At 45.6% G+C, this 23,975-nt stretch overlaps 3 protein-coding genes across 8 annotated transcripts in view; 1 reads left to right on the forward strand and 2 right to left on the reverse strand.

The window, feature by feature from the left end:
* The first annotated feature begins 592 nt into the window (after nt 1-592).
* tmcc1b (transmembrane and coiled-coil domain family 1b) lies at nt 593-12,848 on the forward strand. 3 transcript variants are annotated; one of them, XM_053868023.1, is made up of 8 exons: nt 593-810; nt 4,635-4,792; nt 5,681-5,722; nt 6,755-7,525; nt 8,519-8,857; nt 9,227-9,711; nt 9,785-9,920; nt 10,070-12,848. In XM_053868023.1, exons 4-8 carry the CDS (start codon nt 6,923-6,925, stop codon nt 10,382-10,384), a joined length of 1,878 nt encoding a protein of 625 aa, XP_053723998.1. In that variant the 5' UTR covers nt 593-810; nt 4,635-4,792; nt 5,681-5,722; nt 6,755-6,922; the 3' UTR covers nt 10,385-12,848. The 3 variants fall into 3 exon arrangements, with proteins under 3 accessions (XP_053723998.1, XP_053723999.1, XP_053723996.1); XM_053868024.1 differs by having other exon boundaries at nt 7,260-7,525; nt 8,519-8,938; nt 10,070-12,847; XM_053868021.1 differs by having other exon boundaries at nt 595-810; nt 8,519-8,938; nt 10,070-12,847.
* An 898-nt stretch (nt 12,849-13,746) lies between these two features.
* On the reverse strand, nt 13,747-15,060 carry LOC128760397 (protein B4). The gene is made up of 5 exons (XM_053867793.1): nt 15,006-15,060; nt 14,349-14,605; nt 14,176-14,286; nt 14,015-14,059; nt 13,747-13,902 (listed from the first exon to the last, which is right to left on the reverse strand). The coding sequence occupies exons 1-5, from the start codon at nt 15,058-15,060 to the stop codon at nt 13,747-13,749; spliced, it is 624 nt and encodes a 207-aa protein (XP_053723768.1).
* Nucleotides 15,061-15,633: 573 nt separating this feature from the next.
* cacna2d3 (calcium channel, voltage dependent, alpha2/delta subunit 3) overlaps nt 15,634-23,975 on the reverse strand; it is a 29,871-nt gene continuing 21,529 nt past the window's right edge. For all 4 annotated transcript variants that reach the window (XM_053868883.1, XM_053868885.1, XM_053868887.1 and 1 more), the window contains 23 exons: nt 23,558-23,638; nt 23,385-23,459; nt 21,662-21,745; nt 21,490-21,561; nt 21,307-21,368; nt 21,134-21,201; nt 20,362-20,407; nt 20,159-20,256; nt 19,949-20,042; nt 19,682-19,777; nt 19,437-19,558; nt 18,590-18,667; nt 18,450-18,511; nt 18,334-18,378; nt 18,206-18,268; nt 17,584-17,654; nt 17,446-17,521; nt 17,345-17,385; nt 17,171-17,226; nt 16,995-17,112; nt 16,818-16,931; nt 16,619-16,700; nt 15,634-16,550 (listed from right to left, as the gene is read on the reverse strand). In XM_053868883.1, the coding sequence (XP_053724858.1) occupies nt 16,458-16,550; nt 16,619-16,700; nt 16,818-16,931; nt 16,995-17,112; nt 17,171-17,226; nt 17,345-17,385; nt 17,446-17,521; nt 17,584-17,654; nt 18,206-18,268; nt 18,334-18,378; nt 18,450-18,511; nt 18,590-18,667; nt 19,437-19,558; nt 19,682-19,777; nt 19,949-20,042; nt 20,159-20,256; nt 20,362-20,407; nt 21,134-21,201; nt 21,307-21,368; nt 21,490-21,561; nt 21,662-21,745; nt 23,385-23,459; nt 23,558-23,638 (1,797 nt within the window). In that variant the 3' untranslated portion in view covers nt 15,634-16,457. The remainder of the gene's footprint in view (nt 16,551-16,618; nt 16,701-16,817; nt 16,932-16,994; nt 17,113-17,170; nt 17,227-17,344; nt 17,386-17,445; nt 17,522-17,583; nt 17,655-18,205; nt 18,269-18,333; nt 18,379-18,449; nt 18,512-18,589; nt 18,668-19,436; nt 19,559-19,681; nt 19,778-19,948; nt 20,043-20,158; nt 20,257-20,361; nt 20,408-21,133; nt 21,202-21,306; nt 21,369-21,489; nt 21,562-21,661; nt 21,746-23,384; nt 23,460-23,557; nt 23,639-23,975) is intronic.

Raw genomic sequence — 23,975 nt, forward strand, 5'->3', positions numbered from 1 at the left:
TGGAGGTGAGGGTTGCGCCTTCATTCAAAGTAAGCGTGTAACTGAGACAACTGCTCCACCTCGTGACAAAGCTCAGTCACTGCAGGTTGATCTAGGACCCCAGTTTCCAACGCCTTGGCTGAACCTACCGTCAGAAACAAGGTATCAGACCACATGCTAGGTTTACCAAGTCATTTCGTTCCCATCGATCATATCCTTACCTGGATAATCTTTTACAAGGAGAAAGGTCACAAGATCAGCGTCCACTTGCTGCTCCGACTTTGAGCACACAAAGGCCAGGCACTCACCAAAATGATAACAGGAAACAGCAGCTATTTAATCCGTTTGGCTGAATAAACCACAGCATGTTGTTTGTGAGTGATGTGTAAGAAGATTAATAAAACATTCAAGCTTAAATAAATTTTACTAGTGAGTGAAAAAAACGCTGTCTGACTGCTGTTCTCGTTTGTTGTAGGAGTCACTGAGTCACTCAAAGATTTCCATGAGTCACGTTTTTATTTTGAATGATCGAATTTGCTTTGCAGTCTCGTTTATTGCTTTTATTGTTCGTTAGCAACACAACTCATCTTAGCTTCTGTTTTTAACATCGGTGAATCACTGACTGAAACGGCACGTCGTGATGCGTATTCAGCGAGACGATTGAGAAAGCGATGCGCATTTGTTTTTCGTCTCACCTGGGTGAATCATTTGAAGCCGGAGTCGCTGCCACTCAGCTGTTCTGGCGTGGAGCACGCTATGTGACGTCATCGTGGGAGTGTTTCACCATCGGGGGAAATGAACGGTCATCAACACAATCCTCTCAGCGTCCATGTAAGTTCGAGCTTTGTAAATAGGTTGTTCGGCGGCGGTCTTTGAATGAAAAACGAACCTGCGCGGTGTGAGGTGTTGTTGCGTGGCTTATAGCGAAGTTATGTGGGCGATGGTTGTTTGTCTTGTTGTCGTGTTCGCCTCCAGCTAACAAGCTAGCAGCCTGCTAACTGACAGCACCAGTGGACAGGCGCCCAGTTAGCGCCTGTTTTGTCTCACAGGATTGTCTGGATGGGCGAGGTTTGTGTTCGCAGGGTGGATTCGAGACACCAGCCGAGCGGTCCTCGCATGGAGGAACTTAAATCATGCCAAATTGTACTTATTTTTGTACTTATCTGACACATTTCGAACAATGACTGAGTTATCATCCATTTTCTCAGGTTCATGTAGGTGGTACTGATGCTAAGTAGTTGACACCATGTTTTTCAGCCACAACACAAAAGCACTTGCCATTTATACAGCTTAAATAAAAGATAAGAATGTGATACTATAATGAAAGCGATTACAATGACAACATGGAAATGTGGCTGGTCACCCATTTGTGTGATCATCATTCTTGGGCACGAATTACATTTCTTCAATGTCATTGAACGTAGTTGACCTATGAACTTCTCATGGAATGGCAATATATGATCGGTAAACATAAGTTCCTCCAAATATGCTTTATTTTGTGCAATGCACTTGTTACTACATAAACTGTCGGTGTCTTAAAGCCGTGTCCTAAGTGTATAGCTGGCTTTTCTCACTAAAATCGGAAGAGTACCTTTTTAACTGAGATCCAAAGTCCAGTTTGTGATTTTTCATGTGGTTTTGGGGGAATCTTCGACCTCTTTTGGAGGGTAGATGTGTACACCCAGCTGGTTGTGAGATCTAGGTAGTAAGGAAATATCTTCCTGAAATGAAGGTGATTCTTTGTTCCTGAAAAGGGTTTGGAATGAAGAATTACTAAAGTCTGTGGTTTATCAAGGACTAGTTGACATAGCTATCAATTACTCAATTAATCGCAGACGGGTTCATTAGTGGAGTAGTTGTGACATCATTGTTGTGTAGCACAATCTGCAGTAAGAACGGAAATGTTGAAGGCTACTTGACCAACGTGATCCAATACCTAGAAAGTATGGGACCATTTTACACAGGACACATACACTTCGTACACATCGTATTTTGATAAATTAAAATTCAAATACAACATTTAACACGATACAAGTGTTTACAACCATTTACATACGTTTGTTTTTATTCATATTTTTATTTGTCAACCCATACAGGTCTTATGTCGACTAACAGTTCAGGTAGTCTGTAAGAGTGAATCTGCTGCAAGATTTGCTCTCCAAAAAGTTGTTTTGGTTTTTAACCTGTCTTTACTCATATAGTAATGTGTTCTCTGTGGTCCCCTGTGATCACCACTAATCTTGACATACACCTCCAAAAAGAAGTAGGTGAGGTCACAACCTCTCAGGCTTCCTGCACTACTTCAGTTGGCTCATTTCTATGCAAGAAACACAGCCTCAACTCTTGAGCATTTGGCACAAGGTAGCCTGCCTCTGAGAGGGATGCCAGCTACCAGCATTTCAGTATTTGACCTCTTTTATTTGGCTCATGATCAGTAATGAGACATTCATTTCTCTGTTGTTAGATATTGCAGAGTTGAAGACAAAAATCTTATCAGGCTTTTCAAACAGGTACAGGTCAGTGAGGCTCTAGAAATATAGAAACAAACCTCATGTTTGCTAAAACACTGGCTGCAAAGAATAATTTACATTCTCGGTGTTGACAACGGTAACCAGCAGACTCATTCAAACTGAAAACTGTTTTTAATATGGAGCACTGGTACTTGGAAATCCTGTAGCTTTTGGAAGAAATTGATTTTGATCAGGGGGAAACTTTGATTTTCAGTTTTGATCTCAAAATGATCAAGCTCTTTGCATTTGTACACCAGTAAATGTGATTACCACAATTTAATTTTGTAAACTATTTGAGGATTTGGTTGTTATTTTCTTCATCCTCTTGTTTTTAGTTAGAAATATATCGCTTTCTTGAGCGAGGCCATTTTTGAATGTATGCACGTGCCACTGTGGTAAATCATAGCGGTTCGTTTAGTGGCTTAAATGATCGTGATGTGTTATCACGTTTGTATAGCAAACATATAACCGTTGAAGCCCGCGGTGCAATAGCAGACCGCCAGCGACACACAAACATTGACCCGAATGTGTCGACTTCCATAGAAACAAACACCCAAACCCCGCCCCGTTCAGCTGCTCCCGTGTGCGCTGTTAAGTAAACTAAACACCCTCGGGTGCACCACGTTAGCTGGCGCTGCTAACTACAGCTCGAAGCAGAAGAGAACATATTTTGAGGCGCAACATTTATCAGAGTACAAAACTGAGGCGGTCAAACGGATCCGACCCTGAAACATGAGCTAAACGGACCTTTAAATGAATGTTATTTTGTCTCGGCGCTTTCTTAAGCAGGCCTGCTGCTGTTAGCTAGTCAGCTGCTAACTAAATCCACCTGCATCTGAGGCAAAGCTGATGTTTGCCTTCGGTCACTAAGGCAAAACACACGTCAACTGCTTTTCAAAACTTCAGTTGAGTTTCAACTCAGAGGTGCTTTCATTAGCTTAGCGCCGCCACACTGACAAGTCAGGTAAATAAGCTCAATGCACCTGTTACTTACTAATGATATCGGTATGTAGGTTGAAAGCTCATTTGCATAAACGAATCTTGCTCCAGATGAACATCTAACTCTTTATATTTGTCACTAAACACTCATTTATCATTATCAAGTTCAGATATTAAAAAAAAAAAAGTATTAAAAAAACCCTTTCCATTCTTGTTTGACGTCAATTTTCAACTGCAAATGTGAACTGTAGTTGCTCTTGTTTGCGTTTGAGTTTAACATTTAAAATAAGTCATGTATTGCCCAAACAGTGCTCAGTCTGTCTCTCACTGTGAGAAGCCATTAGTACCGGAATACACATCATAATCTTTTGATCGCAGGACTGTTTGGCTTTTTCCACCATATTGATTTACTTTGCTGAATAAGTGTTTTAAACAATCCAAAATATGATAAAAGAATGACAATATCAGACAGTGTTGTAGCTCTTTTCTTGTGAATCCCTACATTGTGTGGGTGTAGAAATGTCTTGTGCTTGGTTGGTGCTGTGTGATACCTTTTCCAGGTCAGTCTAGCTGCTGATATCTGTGCCCAAAAGGCCTGGACACGCTTCATTAATATGCAGTTAATTAAGGCGTGCGGCCTCCGAGAGTTGTGCAGAAAATAATTAAGCTTGGTCTTTCATTTGCTTGAGCCTGTTAAGTCAAATTGAGTCATGAGTCCGACATGGAGGCGTTTCCTGTTGAATGCAGGAAATGGATATGTGGCGTTTGTACCACTCCCTCTGTGTATTGGCTGGTAACTCTGTTTTTGTTTAGGCATTGTCCAAATATACTCTTCGTTTCAACTGAAAATGTCAAGTAAAAGTCTATCCAGTCCACAACGTGAGAGTGAAGGTTCAACACCGCATTAATGCTGAGTAATAAATGGTCAGAAAGTGAGGCATCGTTCATATATCAATTGAGTCTTATTTCCAAGCTCTTTTCGCCCATGCACTTAACCTGCCGATGATCTGGTGTAACTGGAAACTTCCTGCTTTTTGGAATAAAGTAGCGAATATCAAGTTGCTTTCATAAGAGCTGATCCCGTCAGAGCATTTTAGCCTAATAAATTATGTCAACAATGTGTCAATGACTTGCACAACATAAGGTTTGGATGTTTATTCAAATACAAAGAACATAGTTGATTGTTTTGTCTTTTCTTCTTCACAGCATGTGATTTTTTTAAACCTCATTGGAAGAAGCTGACTACAGATTTTCTGCAGTTGAACCACTTCTACATGATACATAGTGGAGGAAGTGCGAAACACCTCTTGGGTTATTGGACTGTGTGTCTGGACTACACACCACTGCTGATGACCACTTCTGAGGTATGCAGCCGATTGCTCTCCGAAGCCAAGTGTAGGTAGGGGTTGACTCGGCAGGAGTGTGCTTTGTTTTGGAGAAAATATTTAGTTTGTCAGTATTTATTCAAGGTATCCTGATCTGGAAAACAAGGAATGGGTCAGACAAAGGTCTTGCACAGCTGCCTGAAGTGCTGTGTGCATCCTGACAAATTATGTTACCTGGGACTCTGGTCTTTCATATATTTATCACTGACATTTTAGATAAATATTGAGATAGTTTAGTTTCTTTTTCCAACCATGGTATTACAGTATGTTTAAACTTTTACAATCTTTGTGGTGCAATACAAACTGATTTTGACTGTTGTTAGTTATGCTATGTTTTAAAGTAGAGAATGCAAGTAACATATTTTAAGTATTTTGGCTATATTGTCACTGTTGTTCTTGACAATGTAGATATTTGGTAGAATATTCCATTCTATCATCCTTTACTGGGATGGACTGACAGAAGAGCTCTAATGGCTAAACCTGTGTGAATTGTTGCTATGCAGAACTAGATTAACTTGAACAGTAAGTTTTGTTTTTTTTTTCTTTCGCCTAATGACTATTTTAAAACCTGTATGAGCTCGTACGTGCTAGTTATACTAAAACAACGCTTGTGCACAGCACACACAACCTTGACTCCCTCCAAGCAACTTTGTAACACATAGCGTTGTTTCCCCTGCGGCGTAGTGTGTTGATGCGATTGTAAATACACTACTCTACAACAGCCGTGACAACCTTTAGCACTCATTTCTTCTAGTCTTCTTCGCCTCGGTTTGTGTGCTTTCTTCTCTGTGAAATGTAGTTACAATTTTTTGAGACAGTATTTCTGAGACAGAGAGATAAACCATTGTGCTTGTTTTCTCCACTCAGGCATTTCTGGGTTGAGAGTGAGGAGCGGAGTTTGGGCTGATGGTAAGAGCTGAAAATGAAACTCTTCTCATGTTGTTTTAGAGGGTCCACTTCATGTCACTGAACTCTGAACAGCATCAAAGTCTTTATTTCTTTATGATGTATTACTGGTTTATACACGGTGGGTCTCAGGTTCAGCTCACATTTCTGGGATAAATATTCCGAATTTATTGTTCAACTCTATGTATGATTATTTTTGTTTTCAAAACGCAGGAGCAGCAATGTGATCTCAAGTTTGTGTTTAAGCACAATTTCCATTTTGAAATCAGGGTGATTTACACCTTTAGATGAGACAGAAGACGATGCACCAAAATAGCCATCGAGCTGACACCATGATCAAATACACTGTGCTGGGACACAAGCTGAGTAGATTTCAGTGTTGGTCCTGTCTACTGAAGGAAAAACATTGTGGGGGGAAAAAGACATTTTGTTTTGTAAATTGTAATGTAATTGTTACCATTCATATTACAAAAAGGTAGATTTTATGGGTGCAACCCAGTAACTGAGGAAATAAGGTTTATTTTCTGAATATGAAACTCTAAAGGTGCCTATTTAATTACCATGTTTGGAATTCACATTTAATGAATTAATATATATGTATATATATAACACTGTTCACCTCCCTTGTCATTGACACTTTTCACCTGTTTTGGATTCATTTAAATTGTCAGTTGTGTTTGCTATGGTTTGAATACTTTCTCAAATATGGGTATTGCACTCAGGCTGATTTTGCAGAGGAGATGTTGAAAATATACCACAGGACGTGTGCAATCCTGACACCATATTTCAGAAACTGTTCATGTGATGTTCGGGTTGTTTTGTTTATGTTGCATAACTGAGTTGGTGCTGTCAGACATGCCCCAAGCTGTTCTCTAAAACGTCAGAAACCTGTTGGACACAGCTCGATGAGCTTCTCAGGCAGGTGGCATACACGGCATCAACTCAGCCGATATGATTTGTTTTCTGCTACTCTTGATTCTGTTCATCACTCACTGCTGCATGTCGTAATTTATTTTATTTTCCTTTTTGTGGTAGACAAGCATGACTATGAGCCCAGCCACAGATGCATGCCCACTCTAAAGGCTCCACAGAACGTCATCCCCTCCGCCTGCCGGCTTGCAACCAACCTCTCGGGGTGGGGGGGTGTCTACGCCCAGTAGCGCACCCCCAAGTAGAACCTGAGTGTGACACTGGGGGTCTCTGATGGAGCAGGGCAGTAGTGAACCCAGTCCTGATGAGCCGGATTCGGGTGGCCGGGCCGAGCCTGAGGGCGGCAGGAGGGCGTCAGAGTCGGAACACGGCTTGTCCAAAATCACCCACAATGCTCTGGAGAACATGGGAGCGTTGGGCCACGGCCTGAAGCACTTCTTCCAGCCTCAGCGCCGACGCTCCTCGGTCTCCCCACATGACGCCGCCTCTTCCAGCACAGGCACCCCTTCCTCTGAACTCACAGACGCAGGCTCAGAAGGAGGGGACCCCTCTGTGTCCTCCGCTGTCCCTCTGGATTCTGACAACCCTGCTGCTTCCGCCCCTCCCGCAGCTCTGAGCCGTGTTCTGCAGCAGATCAGAGGGGCGCCACCCATGATGAAGAGAGGCACCAGCCTGCAGAGCCGCCGAAGCAAAACCGGAGGGACGGGCGACCCTCCGCAGAAAGGCAGCCCTCAAATCCACAGGCGCAGCACACATGAGGCGCTGCTGCAGGCTGGGCGCCCTCGCTCCTCCTCTACCACCGACACCCCCAGCAGCCCAGCGCTCGCTGACATGCTGCTGACGTCGGGCTACCACTCCACTGAGGAGCCTGACAAGGTCAGTGATCACATCCACCGAAGCTCATCTGTGAGTTCAGTCACTGAACTGTAATGCAACACCTGTGACACATGAACACGTCGACACTGCGATGACACCAAACACAATGTAGCCCTGTTCTTGCATGCAACAAAGCGAATTACTCTCTTCTTTCTAAAGCATGTAATCCCACAGTCCAAAACAAAAAGAGGTGAATTGTTAGATTGTCTGCTGGTGTGAGGGTTGTGTGCGAGCGCTTGTCTGATGGATGCCTTCCTGTGCAGGGTGTCCTTAGTAGCCTGATGGACTGGACCCTGCGATGGGACTAAATAGGAGTGCGTGTACGGATGCCTGAAAGTATTTCATGTTTGCTTCCGTCTCCATGGATTCTTGCACTGAGAAGCTGAATATAAACCTGATTTCTCCTTTCACATGTTATTGTTGCTGTTCACTACCATGTTAGTCCTGAGTCATTAGTGTGGGTTGTATTCTGCTAAATATATGAGAATGTTGAGACATTCTGATTGTTGACTTTCTGTTCAGGGAAGGATCTCAGTGTTGAATGATAACAAGCGTGACCGTGCCACTTTGGCTTGATGTTGCTGGATGAACTGGTGAATGGGAGGATGAGCTGTCAGTGGGGGAGGTCACAGATTGCCTTGGAGAGTTTGGCCACTATGTGCTCTAAGCTCTTCTAAATTTAGCCTTTGCTGTGCCTGAGTGTACTTCAGGTCAGAGCTGGCTGGCAGGACCAAAGACAAATCAATCTGACAGGAAGATGTCTGTCGTTGCTGTTTCTCTCTTGGTCATGCATCAAAGCTTTTTATTGAAGGTGAAAGTCCATGTGCCTTGATAATATGAAGCACGCAGTCAGCGAACCTCTATCTCTGGTTAGTCTAGAACATTCCTACAGGTCATTTGGTGACTCTTTGTTATCTGGGATGTAACTTTGTGTGGTTGTTTGTCATTATGGGATGCCCTGCGATGAACAATTTGCAACTTGCTCTCTTCCAGCTGGATCGGTACGATGGATCAGCCCCCGCCGTGTCACCCAACGCCCTTTCGTACGGCGCCGACGGCTACGACGTAGTCGACAGCACGCCAGACCCTCAGAGGACGAAGCAGGCCATCGCTCAGCTGCAGCAGAAGATCCTCAAACTCACGGAGCAGATCAAGATCGAACAAACGGCCCGAGACGACAACGTGGCTGAGTATCTCAAGTTGGCCAACAATGCTGACAAACAGCAGAGCGCTCGCATCAAACAGGTGTTTGAGAAGAAGAACCAAAAGTCGGCGCAGACTATTCAGCAACTGCAGAGGAAGCTGGAGCACTACCACAGGAAGCTGCGTGAGGTGGAACACAATGGCATCCCCCGTCAGCCCAAAGACGTGCTCAGAGACATGCACCAGGGGCTGAAAGATGTTGGTGCCAAGGTTTGTGCTCCACTGTGCCTCTACCATCACCCAGTCTAAAGTACAGTGCTTAACTAAAGAGTAAAGAAATCAGACGGCTCCTCTAAATTATGAACTGATGGAACACCACGGCTCTTAAAACTCCCCAAATTGTTACGATTTATACCTGATTAGCCAAACAGCGCCCTCTGCTGCTCATCTCTGATCACCACGTCTAAACGTTCACAGAGGTCCTACATGTCTTTGAAGTCGTTCTGTATGTCAACAGCAGGACTGAGGAGGATGAGAGTGAATGTTCTGTGTCCCCAGGTGACCGGCGGCCTGTCGAGCATTTCTCAAGCCACACACTCCGCAGCAGGAGCTGTGGTGTCCAAACCCAGAGAAATCGCCTCCCTCTTCAGAAACAAGTTTGGGAGCGCAGACAACATCGCCGTCCTCAAAGACCCTTCGGAGGACATCCCGGGGGACGATGGCGTCAGTGCTGGAGGCAGCAGGCCCCTCGGGCCGGGGCAGCTGCAGTCCAGCCCCAAATATGGCAGCGAGGAAGATTGTTCGAGTAATACGTCTGGCTCTGCGGGGGCCAACAGCACCACCGGGGCGCCCGGAGGTCCACCCAGCTCGCGGGGGAACACGCTGGATCCTGCCCAGTTGTCCGGCTTCGACGCTTTTTTCCAAGAGATCCAAGAGGTGAGGGACAACCAAAGCCGCCTGGAGGACTCCTTCGAGAGCCTGAAAACTCATTACCAGACGGACCACACGCTGATCCACGAGGCTCTGCAGGAGGAGAGATACAGGTGGGTCCCCCCCTCAACATCCGCTTCTCCCTGGGAGGCTGTTGGCTTCACACCGTGGTCGGCAACTTTGCAGGTGCGAGCGACTGGAGGAGCAACTCAACGACCTGACGGAGCTGCACCAGAACGAAATCCTTAACTTGAAACAGGAACTGGCGAGCATGGAGGAGAAGATCGCGTACCAGTCTTATGAGAGAGCCAGAGACAATCAGGTACCTTTCTCACACACGCACATGCACGCACAATGTTTTGGAACTCTCCCTTTGAGCTGCGTTGAGTGGAGTAGTGAAGTCTGAAGTACCTTAGAAAAGTGTGAACTAAAAGCATAAACTTGACAACACACTGCTTGTCGTTCGTCCAGGAGGCGCTAGAAGCATGTCAGACTCGCATTTCCAAGATGGAGCTGCAGCAGCAGCAGCAGCAGGTGGTGCAGCTGGAGGGTTTGGAGAACGCCACGGCCCGGACTCTCCTGGGCAAACTCATCAACGTACTGCTGGCTGTCATGGCCGTGGTTTTGGTGTTTGTGTCCACCGTGGCCAACTGCGTGGTCCCCCTGATGAAGACCCGCAGCCGCACGCTCTCCACGCTGCTGTACGTCGTCCTCCTCGCTTTCCTGTGGCGCCACTGGGAGGCCATTTCCGAGTATCTGCATCGCTTCCTGCTGCACCCCAGATGACCAGCTCAGAGGATTTTTAGTTTGATTTTTTTTTGCTGAAAGGTCCGTGGATTTTAAACTGCTGTGGAGACAATAGCCGGTACCAGAGGGGGGATCTTCAACCGTCTTTTCTCACGTTTGAGAAGCTTCTCAAAAGCATGTGAGCCGCGTCATATCTGATGTGTGGTGAATGAAAAGGAGGCGGCGGAGGGCTCGGCGCAGGAGAGATGGATGGTGACTCCTTTAGTCTGTTGCAAGTTTGGCACATGCCGGGGCCGTAAGGGTGAAGGAACCGTGCACTTTATTTCTCTCTCTCGCCAGTGACTTTGTTTACATGCGTCATGTGGAAGTGCTGAGTCGGGGGTTGAACCGCTGTGTAGCAATAATGGCAGAATGCTTGGAGCGCGGGTGTGAGGTTCCCCCCAAACTCTTCGAACCAACCCTGACAAACCAATCTACGTGTAAATATTAGTGTCAATAATGAGACGTGACTAACAACCAATCAAGATTTTAGTGAGCCAAAGTTATTTCACCCCACGTGGAGCAGCGCTGATTTAAAGGGGCCGTGTTGTTTACTCACTTTCAGATCTGTATTTGAAGTTGATTTGAGTCCTCGTGCTGCTTAACAGAAGCCCCCGCTTGATCCTCTTAGCTGGTGTTGGTCACCGTGGAGAAGATAAACAAGACTTTAGATGGTTTTAATCTCAGCAGGCTCCTGCCACTCGGCGGAAGTGCCACTCTCCGCCTCCAAACTAGTTCACTAGTTCACTGGCTTGAAGTGGCAGCGGCGCATCATGTGTCCGCCGAACATCAGTTCTCGACTTTACTGCAGTAGTGTGTGGTCCTTTGTTTACATTCAACCCCCTGGTGTGTTCAGGTGCTTTGCAGTCAGCTGACCAAATCAGTTTCCTGGACTTGAGGTTGCAAGGTGCGCAGAGATCCGTTCGATCCAGGGGCTTCCCCGTACATTAGTTTACAGGTGACCCCAGAAAATCACCGTCATTGAACCGTCAACACACCAAAGAATCATCTGAGCTCGTGGTAAAGTTCTCATCATTAAAGGATGTGACGATATTTAAGGTTTCATTCCAAGAGTCCCAGTTAGAGGCAGAGAGGTCTGTGCAGTATATGTCTATAAACCCTCTCTTAATAATGAATTACTAGCAACGTCCAGTTCCTGTGTTTCCGCCCGTGTGACCTATTCAAAGTGCAAAAACAAGTTTCCCACTTAGTTCGAGACTCATATTCTGGCGAGTCGGTTCAGGTACTTTTGTCAATATTTCTTGGGAGTAATTTGTTATATTTTAATATTTTCAACCTTTTGTTTTTTGTCGCGACCTTACAAAGTTCCTCATCGGAAAAATCCAAAGTCTTACAAACTTAAAAATGTGAACGAAGAAATTCCCCGAGATTTGATTCCTCATGAGCGCAGAGTTGTTGACAGCTTTACCCCCCCGTGGCCTGCAGCCCTGTAGTGCGACGGGTGAAGCGGAGGGTCCTGAATTTTCATGGCGCTGAGCTGCCTGCATACACTCGTGACGTCGGTGCGTTTTTACCTTTGTCTGCGCAAGAGTCTGCTGGACCTTAAATTGTCACGCGACTGTCGACCTCACTGCAGCTCCGTATGATTTGCACACAACGTTGTTTTTAGAAAGAAACCTGGAATCACATAACACTCAGACTCACCAAGTACTCAGTTTTTTAAAGATAAAAGCACTTACGTTAAATGCACTTTTGACTTCGAAGGACAATTTTGTATTTTATCAGCCGCCAGTGAACGCGCCATCCGTGCCGCGCTCTCTTGGGTTTCTATCCGTTTGATCCGCTGGTGAGATGTGCTCGATGCAGTTCTTCCTGGTTTTATCGTGCGCACTGGCTCATGCGGACTTTTAAGTGTCACTTTCATCTGTTTCCTGTGGAACAAGCTCCACCCGCTGGTGATGATGATGGGCTTCAAATGGAGGAGCGGTGAAATATTGTCTGCTAATTTTGAACTTCAGGCTCTTGAAGCTTGCAGTTCCTTTGCTGTTTTCCAAATACTGTACATCAAGCCGCTCACATCTGGACCCGGTCCCGGGCACTGGATCAGACAAGTTCTCTGCTGGACCTGTAAAGTCGCCGACACTGACTATTTCAACCCCGGCTCCCCGGAGAAGTGGAGGCCTCCGAAGGGAAGCGCGGGACTCGACATACTTGAAGAGCGACTGAAGTGCTCACAGACTCAGTGCTTCCGTACTGTTTCCATAGGTCTCAGTGAAATAGTCAAACGTTTTAGTTGTTTTTTTATTTTTTGAAGACAAATAAATTGGTTGTTTTAAAGGTGAAAGCTTGAGTGTTTTGTGTGCATCTTTAAAGGGAGTTCATTCCTCCAACGTGGTATCAGTTGTTTCCAGGATGTGTTATATAGCAGTGAGAAGGGAATCCAGTTTGGTTTCAGAGCGTCTTCACACTACACCAGTCGAGACAGATGTCGACTCAAGGTGGGGCCAGAAGGGTTGATGAAGTTCGGAGGTAGGTCAGATGCATCTCCAGGAACATGACAATGTGTTCAGGAACCGTCCACACCAGTCACCAACCAAGTGACGGGTGGGTGCTGAATGTGTGTGCATGAGACGTTACAGTTGGAGTACAATGGAAGGAGTGAAAGGCCTGAGCAGACATGGAACTTGACGGGTCAATGGTCAGACAGAGGAGGCTGGGAAGCACCAACGTCTCCAGGGCTGGAAGGAGCTGGTCCCAATAAGAGCCACCTGTGTCCGAAGGAGGGGAGCGAGTCTTGTAATTGTTGCCATGGTTACAAGGGAGCCAGCGACCGACACTGGCGTCAATAGCTGAGGACCAGTCAGACGAGGACAGAGTCCACGTGGAGAACTTGTGTATAAAGGGGTCATGACCTCAGTTTTTTTGCAGCTCTACTGCTAAGGCTAAGTCAGGTGCAGCTGTTGACCCAGAATTCTGCATGTGTATTAGACTCCTCTGTCAGGGAACACATTTCTTGGGTGTGACTTGGTCGTCGTTCTCATGAGTGAACGGACGAGGAGACACACGGGAGGTGCATTTCCGGCAAGAGCCATCACAGTTAGTGTCCATTATGACGGTGACGTCACCGTCTCGTAAACACCTGGGATTGGCCCAGCTCAAGTTATGAGTGTCATGTTGCAAACCATCGTCCAAATGGCTTCCAGTAACAGGAGCCCGCGTTGACACCAATGTGTCAATCACACACAAACTGACCTCCAAGTCACGGGATTAAACACCATGCAAACATCTAAATCGGATGACATTACGGTGTGAGTAAACATGTCTAGACCTTCCCAGAATCCAAACAAAAAAATCCAGAGCTTTTAAAGTCCACATTTATTCAACTTGAGAATATTTAAAAACTAATCCTTTCCTCTTTTCCCAGCAGCTTTTGGGGCGGCAGCTTTGCGCTTCCCCGCCGCAGCGTTCTCTTCCGTCTTAGCAGCTTTGGCTTTCGGCTTCTTGGCCGGAGCCACTGTAGCGGCCGGCTTCTCCTTTGGCTTCTTTGGTGCTTTGGGCTCCTGGAAGGAAAGCAAAACAGGGCAGTGAGCAGCAGCCAAACAAGCAACGCGTCATCTGTGGCGTTTAACCTCTTCTGTGTCTTACCTCCTTTGTCTCTTCTTCAGCAGCATCTTCTCCTGCCTTGTCCTTCTTGGATCCCTTTTCAGGTTTTTTCTTTCCAGCATCTTTTTTGGGCTCTTTCGCTTCCTTCTTCTTGGGTTTCTCAGCATCTTCGGCAGCACCTTTCAAGTACACGTACACCATTAGAGGCCACATCGCCTCTCTGCTGCAGGTGCTCCAGTACCCTTCTTCTTCTTCTTCACTGCCTCTTTGGCGACCTCTGGAACATTGGGGTCCACATTTTCAGATTTGGGCTTTGGCGCCTTCACTTTCGGAGCCAGCTGAAAGACAGACGCATCAGCAACAGAACAGAACAGAACTGAAGCGGGTTTGCACCACGTACCCGGAACTTTCCCACCACGCCCGTGGAGACGGTGGAGCTCGCCGGCCGCACCACGGCACCAGACTCCAGGCCCTTCTTCAGGGCCTTGCGGACCAAGTGCTTCAGCCTGACTGCGTCCACAGTGGGGTATTTCTGCTTGATAAAGGTTCGGACGGCTATGGATGAGACGCCTTTTCGCGAGTCCAACTCCGTCAGAGCTTCCTTCACCATGACAAAAGTGGCTGGATGAGCAGGGGCCTTGCGCTGCGTTTCTGTGTCTGTGAGAATCGATGACAAATCTTGAAGCTTGTGCAGCCGATCTCCATCATGCTGAGAGAAACTTGCCCGTGCACCAGATTGAGCAACACTGACTCACTCCATACCAAAATTATTTACGATTTTTAAAATCATGACTCAAATTTCTCCATTCTGGACTCAGTATTGTGACCCAACTAACTTTAAATGTTTAAAATGAGAAAATTTAATAGCAATACTTTCATTTACACTTTACTTATCGTCAAGAGGTTATTTATGAAAAAGAAAGTTTTATGACCACAGTTTTTCCCAATTTTCCATGACTCCTACCTTGGCACTGATCACAGGCTTCATGTAATTTCACAAGGTTCTGGTTTGTTTACATGTGTGAATACTGAACGGTGCCCAGTTGAAGCCCCTTACCTGCACCTTTCTGAGCGCTCTCTTCTTCTGCCACTGCAGCTTTCTTAGGAGGCATTTTTAAAAATAATATAGATATTTTTTCATTAAAAACTAAGCCGTAGACAGACAGGAACCATTTGAGTGGCAGGAGCGGAGCAGAGAGCCACTTTATGTGGAAGATCCTGAGGAGCAGCAGCTGAAGCTGATCACAGCAGCTGAGGCCCATTTGCTGATTGAAGCGATCAGAGCCAAGTCAGGTCAAAACACACGTCGGAAACTCATCGATGGCGAAGCCAAAAATGCCTGTAGGGTCAGTTGTAAATAGGACAGTGTTCACCGCTGGAATATTGTGGTCTATTATTATCATTATCATGAGTTTGAATGTACAAGTGTCGAGCAGTTTTCAACAGATTTGGCTCGGTGATGCTGTCATTCAGGGTCCAGTTCTAAACTGGTATCACCTGGTTTTTGGGAAGAGAAGCTTCAGCAAAGTGTGCTGCACAAAACCCGCTTCCTGGAACACAGTGGCTGGGGCTGAGCCTCTGAGTGAGAGACTCAGATTCATGTCTTCTTCTCCACATGTTCCATTCCATCTCCTTCATGAAAGAACCAGACACCGAAGCAACAGAAGGAAAAATATGTCTTTGTATTTATTCAGCAGCTGTTTGACACACGTGGTGGTCAGGACACAGGATGGAACAGACGAACAAGTGCAACATTCCCTACACACACAGTGAAATCTTCATCTTCATGCATCGGAACTGAACCAGGCCTTCGGACAGGACGAAGTTCGTTCCAGTTGTTTTTGCCTCTCGGCTTCTTTACAGTACATTGTCATGAGAAAGACACGTCACAGGTTGGAACTGAAACTCTGGTACTTTGTTCACAACCGGTCTACATTTACAGAGACTTGATGAATGACAGTGCTGCCAAAAACATGGAAAATATATATCGGTTGAGAAATCTAAAAGAAAAAAATAATTTTATGAGGACAAAAAGTTAAAATCCCAAAAGCAGCAGCAGCAACAGTGTAATATAATACAATATAATATTAGAAGATTAAGACTTTTAAGATCATAGATAAGTCACCAGATATGTTTGGAACCAGAGTATTTGACACTTCACTGTCCAGCTCTGAATAAAGGAAGACTCATTGTAAACTGGTACCGAAACCAAAAAAGGACATGAAGCCACAACAACAGCTGCATGAATCAGCAGTTCCCTTCCTAGACCAGGTACAGTCTGTTCTGTCTTCCCGTAATAAAAGTGCACTTCTGCAGGCGTCCACCACGGCCTCCTCTTTTATTCTCACACCGTTTTTTTTAGTTGTTTTCATTTACATTTGCTATTTAAATGGGATTGAGGCTGGGAGCTACACGGATTATTTATTCTCAGCAGAGCGATGTCTGTTGCAGAAGTTTGGGGAATTCTTCTAGGATTATTACATCATGTTTCTGAGCCTCCAGCTGATGGTCACCTGCTGACGGTCAGTGTGACCAGAGGGAGCAGGGCTGCTGTCAGGCGGCTGCTCAGGCCGCTCGCCGAGCCACACTCCATCGCGTTTTCCTGAAGAAAAGGTGGCGACAAGTTAAGCTGATTCCCACTGCGGACGTCCAGGCGACGCCCCGACGTACCTCCGGGTGAAAGGGGTGACAGGACTCAGGCTTCTTTCGGTCTTTCTGGAACTTCAGTCGGTCACATTTCAGGGATTCGTTGTGTTCAGAGAAGTCAAGGTGAGAATCAATCAGATGGAACATTCCTTTAAACCTTAAACCTTTAAACATTCAGCAGAGCTTTCCACGTCAGAGGCAACAGTTGAACCTGACAAGGATATACATGATCTCGATAGGATCCATGGTCACCGGAGGAATGCTGCTGCAGTCGCACTTGTTGTCCACGACAACCATGAAGAGGTTGCTGCTGGGAATCTGCTGGATGACAAAAGACCTGCGGCACAGACACCCGCGTGACTCTCTTGGCATCAGCATGTGGAGGTGTGCGGCGTGTTACCGGAAACACCCTCCGCAGTCAATGTTGCCCGTGGTCTCTTTGATGGTGCGCTCGGACACGAAGGCGGGGTACTCGGTGTCGCACGGCACCATCATGGTTTTACCCCGTGGCCTTTGGGCTGCAGATAAACAGTCCAGCTGTGACTCCGTGCCACCATAACACAACATGACACTCACCTTTCGCCGTCATCTCCACGTTCCACCAGCTGTACAAGTTAAACTCCAACAGAAATCTGGAAGAGATTCCATCAGAGCTGCTTATCACCAGACTGACATGTCCTTTCTGCACATGCTGAATGACCAACAACTGAAGTACCGGGCCTCTGCCCTTACAAATGAAATCTCACTCACATCACCAGCTCAGTCAGGAGCCACTTCACAACAGAGAAGGGCTGAAAAGAGAAAAGCATCCGTCATCAAGAATCCCCCGTCCAGCAGGTGTCATGACTCACGTGGGACAGAGTTCCAGCGCTGTCGCTGCTCCCGGCGTACTCTCGGCACAGGGCCTGGTAGTCGTACAGCGTGATCCTGCCACAGGAAGCCACGGTCAGACTCGCACTCACGCTGATATTGAGATGAGAGAGTCAGACCTTTTGAAGGATCCCATCTGCAGAAGTTTGCTCATCACAGCTCCTTCCACCTCCCCGAAGAAGAGTCCTGTCTGAGAGAGAAGTTGCAGTTTTTAGACACAGAACGTTTTGTTGTGCATGCAGATGAAGGGATCAAATCAATGCGTTTGTTTTTCTTTCAGCAAATAAATACAGTTTTGAGTTTGTTTTGGAGTACGCACTCAGCTCAGAAGAGGCTTACAAAGGAGCAGAAAGGAATTTAGGGGGAACCAACTGGGAATATACAGCACTGTATCCCAGCATGGACATAAGCAGACTGAACCCAGCTGGGCTCCAGTTCACTCACTAATAGCTGGAAAACGTAGCTTTACAAAACACTATATACACAGCACACAAATCACTCAAAAGATCATCATTGTGTGTCCTGTTTTCATGGAGTCATGCGACAGTGACACTACACATTCTGAATTAGCAGTCCTTTAGAACTTTCAATACATTTGAGAAGACCTAAATTGTTTTCATTGTCAGTGCAGGACGCTACATGCTTGTATGAGAAAAAAAAATGTATGTGACACCGCCGTGGTCCCATGTCAGTGTTAAGTGCGTGTGAAGGACCAACAGCAGCTTGACCTCAGCTCTGTACCTGAGAGTGTTCCTCCGTGACCAGGATGAAGCCGTTGTTGTCAATCAAATAGCAGTTGACGTCCTGTCAGAAACACAATAACTCTGAGGAACAAATCACAGATGGTGAAAGCTTCAGAAAATATTCACCTTGTTATCGCAGCTTATGCTACATTTTCCGTCCAGAGCGGTGCACTGTGGCGGGACAAGATCATCTTTTAATGTCATATCAGCAGGAACGTCCTGTGTAACAGAGGTCCAGTCACCTGTCTACAGGCCGTCCAGAACTTCCTCTGAAAGAACTCCAGTTTCATCTGGATGCCGACAGCTGAGCAGCAAGGGATGCAGATCAGCGTTTGCAGCATCCCCACAAATCATTTTGAGGAAAGCAGAAGGTAAAACTTACACGCTACGATTGGAGATTTTCGGTCGTCAAGAAGCTGAATTGCAGTGCTGGCCAACACCACGCTCTTGTTTTCTAACGCTGCAATGAATGATTTTCTGAGTCAGTTTACAAAAAAAACAACGTTTAGAATAACAATTATCAGTGTCAGACAGAATGTAGTCGAACGCTATTTTGTCTTCAGACTGAAGCCACATTGAGAAGCCACCAGATGGCGCCACCGAGCAAAAAAAAAAAAAAACCCCAAATGACAGCTTACTTCACTTTCGATTTCTTTCATTATTTATAAAACTGTCGGGTGGAATGAAATATTGAGCAGATGAAGTGATCCTTTGCAGCACGAGGCTGGAAACTGATTAATGCTTCCAAGCCCAAGTTGACTCCATCATTCTGAGGCAGAAGTGAAACGTCAATTTCATGGCAGTGAGTCGGGCCGAAACCAGGCCCTGGCGAATGAAGGATGTTAAACAAATTGGAGAAAAAGAAAAAGATCTTGATGTTCAGCCAGAGGTTTTCCCGAAACACAAAGACGAGTCGCCACATTATGACCATCTGTCTGCCTTGTGCCGTTAAAAGTATCTGCAAGCAGCTCAAAAAAGTCAGCTGTGGAAGTGGACGATGCTGTGTCTGGTGGACGCTACCAAAGGGTGCGTCGTTTGAAGATAGAATTATGCTATTGTAATTTTACAGCCACCGTAAGTGTGAATGAAAAAGACTTTCATAGTTTATTGATAAAAAAAAAATGCACTTGTTTACTGTTTAGAGTTTTGAATGCTGAGGACAGCAGAAACCGTCTACCCCTCCAGTGACCCAGGTACACGGAAGAGTTGGAGCGTTTCTCTCCTCCTACCTGTGCTGAAGGGGATGGAGTAGACAAAGGTTCCGGGGACCTGCTCAGCCGCTCTCTTGTACCACAGAGGGAAGTGATCAGCATTAAACACTCCCTCCTTGTCCTCGGCTGTCAGGAAGTCTCTGTGGAGGCACGAGGAGACGGACTGAGGTGAGGCAGGTGAGGAGGATGGGATTCATCAAGCTCCATCACATCTGTTTCCAGCTGTAGCTCTTGATTAGAGAAGCCAAATTAGCGACACGCACTGATTAGAGAGCTGATCCGCAGGCACAAACAGGTTCGTTCTTGACAGGCCGGTGCGCGTTCCCAGGAAGGCGATCTCCACTCCTTTGTCGGAGTTCCTGCAGGGCGAGAGGAGGAAGGTCACGCGCTCTGTGCACTGGGTGATGACTCCACCACGCAGATGTGTATGAGAGGGACAGCTCATGCAGACAGGTGTGATAATGGAGGATGTGAAGAGGACGGGTGTGGCAGGAGAGCTAGTGAGAAGACAACTGAGGAGCCACCCTTACTCAGACTTGTTGAGAGCCAGTCCAGTCCAGTAGGCCTCCAGAGGCGCAGTGACCACCGCATCAAATAAGACCTCCTTGATCAGCTCTCTGTCACCTGCAGGAAGTGAAATCTGAGTTTTATTCAGACACCACCCGACCCCGAATACTTCTTCAAAAGCGTGATGACTACTTTATGCGGCTTATGCTTGAATGAAACAGCTCTGCTCTCACATTTGAGGTGTGATCTGCGGCCCGTCATGAAGAGCTTAATGGCTTGAATCTGGGTCAGGTGTCGGTGCTCGTGCTGCTCCTCCGTGTTGCAGTAAGTCCTGAGGTTCAAGCAGAAACACGCTGTTGAATCAACGACCCCGACGTACCTGATAACCTACATAGAGCACAACCCCCACTCTGCGCTTTCATCACCCCGGAGTTACCATTCATCTGCCAGGGCGACATCTGGCTGTTCCAGATCACGGAGTCCTGAAACACACGAGTCAGTAACGCTTCAGCTGAATCATGTCAGACAACTAAACTCTCCCAAACAGGCAGGTCAGTTCTGCATGCACGTCAGATTGTTTAAACCCCAAAACCACGACGCTGTTCAGCCGTGCTCTGCTCTTTCACCCGAGCAGCTGGAGCAGCTCACTTAAGGTGAAATGGCTGAGCCCATGCACAGCCTTATGTGTAGGTAAGTATACACTCAAATGTGAACTCTGTAAATCCTCCAGCCTCTGACTAACTTAAAGTTTCACGCATGCAGTAGTATCATCTTTAACCTAGATTAATTATTGGGTTTATGATTTATCAATGAACTTAAATAAAAAATGTTTCTAATAATTCAAAACGCTCTCATATTTGCTTTAACAATTAACATAAAAATATATTTAGAATTTGGAATTCAACACAATTAAAAGTGTCACATTCTTCCAACGATGCAGCCGGTAAATGCTAGCTGTACCTGTTAAAATTACAATGATACTGATGATAAATAACAATAAAATATATGCCGATTACACTACTATACATTTAAGAAAAAAATAATTTTAATTAACATTCATTTTACAAAGAATTCAATAAAACCACTTAAATAACAATAGGTGTAACTGAAACACAATATTAACATTAACAAATCACCACAAAAACTTAATTTAGCCCCCAAAAATTACACATCTATGAAGCAAAAGTAGACACACGAGCAAAACTGACCTGCTTCCACTGACACGTTCCCCCTAAAGAAGTACTTGCCATGACCTCTAGAGAGCGCTACACCAACACTATAAACGGTAAAGGCCAGAGTCAGCAATTTCTTTACAGTCGGAAAAACGACACATGGTGTTTTTACGACCCGATAACACTGTAGGACGAGAAAGGAGGCTGACCTGAAGGGCGTTCCTTTAATGTCGGTGTAGTAGTAGTCGTTGTGCATCTTCAACACTCTTCTCTGAAACAAGACCAGTCGCTGACGGTCAAGTGAGTTACGAAGCTCTCTTCGCTCGAATGCATTTTTATTGTAACCATAAACCATTCCGGCGGAATATGCCACTGATCATCAGGAGACTCACCCCTTTGTCGACTGTCTTCTTCACCTCCATGGAAAAAGTTCCCGTCCTCCTGTTGACCATTGCGTTACGAAGCTGCAGGTTGAAGAACATGGTGACTCTCTTTACTTAACTGAACAACTGCTTTTCACGTTCAAAGGTGTGATCTCCCTCTAGAGTCCTGTGCGACACGTACAATGTCGTCTTTGTCCTCCCACTCCACCTCAGAGAGATCCACACTGCTGTAGTTGGGCTTTCTCCTCTTCTGACCCTCCTGGTACTGCAGGGAAACAACACACACACAAAGGACGTGATGACGTTCAATAATCTACAATCCGTTTTCCGAGTGAAAATGCGGCTTCATGGTCATGTTCATGAGGGCAACCAGACGCTGTATCTGTGAGAGATGTTTCAGTCTTCTATGACTGCACAAAAATGAAAACTGGATGTTCCTTTCCATTCATGAATCCTTGATACAGCGGTTTAGCGGCTTAATTACTTAACAAATCAGCTGTGAAATGAACACTGTCAGCCAAATTGAAAAGAATTAATATGATTGATTGAAAACGTCACGCTGAGAGAACTCGACAGCGATGCATTAAACAGTACATGTCAAATGCTGCTGCTTAATGTCGTCCGAGACACACGACCAGTCAACGACGACAACCACGGCACAGTTTTAGCCACAAAGACACACTAGACAAAGAACCAAGACAGACTAACACGCACACACACAGCAGCACGGAGAGGAACAGCGCTAACGGTGGCACAAACAGAACCACTAACTGGGCCTTGGCTCAGAGGAACCGATGGTACCAGTGCTCTCTGCCAGTGAGTGTTCAGTTACCTCGGGGAAATGTCTCCGGCCCAATGACGGGCCTTTATCCCTGCATGCATAGGTCAAAGGAGAAGGTGGGAATTACAGACCATACCAGCCTCACAACCACATCACATGTAACATCCCAGTGTTCCAGCATCAACAGAGGCGTTGTATAATTCAATCGATAACAATGGAGAGCAATGAAGCTTAAAGAGTGAAGATGTACGGCGACATCCTCGCTGCAAAGATTTTATATTTAGAACAGCATTTTTCAAATCTGTCATCAATCCAACCAGCAGTAGGAGAAGCTGTAAATTGTGTGCCGGTTTAGCAGACTATGGCGCATGAATGTTGCATATTACCTGAAGCCTGTTATGTCAAGAACTGAGTTGGCAAGCAACAGCTCTGAAAAACTTCACACGCTACAGCAAAACATCCAGCCTGACCGCAGATTGTTTCAAAAGTAAATGTGAGATATTAAAAAATGAGCCTTATTTTTTGACACTAAGGGGGACTTTAGGTTACACGCTTATATTCAAATGATCTTCATTTACAACCATGCCCCTCAGCTCCATAATTTTCACTCCAATATGCATTCCTCAAAACGTCTTCCCATCAGAGAGGTCTGCCACATCCAGATGCAAGGCGCAATTTCCTTTGCTGCGTGACTTCAATGTCAGAGGTAAGAAATGTGGGAAAAGAGTCCTCTCTGAACACCCCCAACAGATATATGAGTATAAAAATGTTGACCAAAGATGACAACTTGGTGGCAAATTCTGAATTCAATTGTGACAGGAAACAACAGATATAAAACTTAGGATAGAACGTTCCGGGTGTTGAGTAGAAGCATTAATAAGTTAAGTAAAGAAACAATGGAATAAAAATAAAATAAATATTAGGAACTACAGTCTTCTGTCTTTCACACCTTTGATATGTTATCTTGTTCTTTTACTTCTCAATCATCCCGTGAAAATGACCCACCTCACTGTAAAGAGTAATGCTACACGATATTTATTAAATTGATATTCAAAGTGTCGAATAGAAATGATCCAGTCTTGAGTATTGTGTATAAGGTAGCGGTGAAGTAAATCCCCCTTACCAGAGGTCGGAGGTCAGGATGTGTCAGGATGTAGCCGTTGTTAGTGACAGCAAACGCGTAGCCGTGGATCCCCAACTGGAGGCAGCCAAGAGACACGTTTCAGGAACATTTTTTTCTCTTAAAAAAAAATGAACACTGTAATTTATGCAAAAGTACAAGACATCTGACTCTACCATATGTTTGGGAATAAGCTTCATCAACTCCTGCAGTGGGATGTCTGTTCCAACGACCCCCAACAGAATACCCTGATTCTTCTGCATGAGAGGATTCAAAACACAACTTCAGACAAAAGTCGCATGCACCCGGACCTCTCTGCTGAGTTGCCGTGCAAACAAGTTACTACACTTAATATCCTCATTTAGACGAGAGATACTGCTCTGCGCTGTTGAACGATATCATTTAAGGCTTATTTAGCAGAATGAGGCAGCACAAGTTTGCTCAACAGATGTTTGGAATCGAATGAGACCACTTGACTACATTGTTGCGACATGAATTTCCACATGCATTCACTGAATGACAATTTACTGAATGATCCTGAAAGTTCACCACATCTAGAAGATTAACCGGAAAATGCAGAACATCCAACTGTCA

The sequence above is a fragment of the Synchiropus splendidus genome, chromosome 6, assembly GCF_027744825.2.
Source record: "Synchiropus splendidus isolate RoL2022-P1 chromosome 6, RoL_Sspl_1.0, whole genome shotgun sequence".
NCBI classification, from domain to species: Eukaryota; Metazoa; Chordata; class Actinopteri; order Syngnathiformes; family Callionymidae; genus Synchiropus; species Synchiropus splendidus.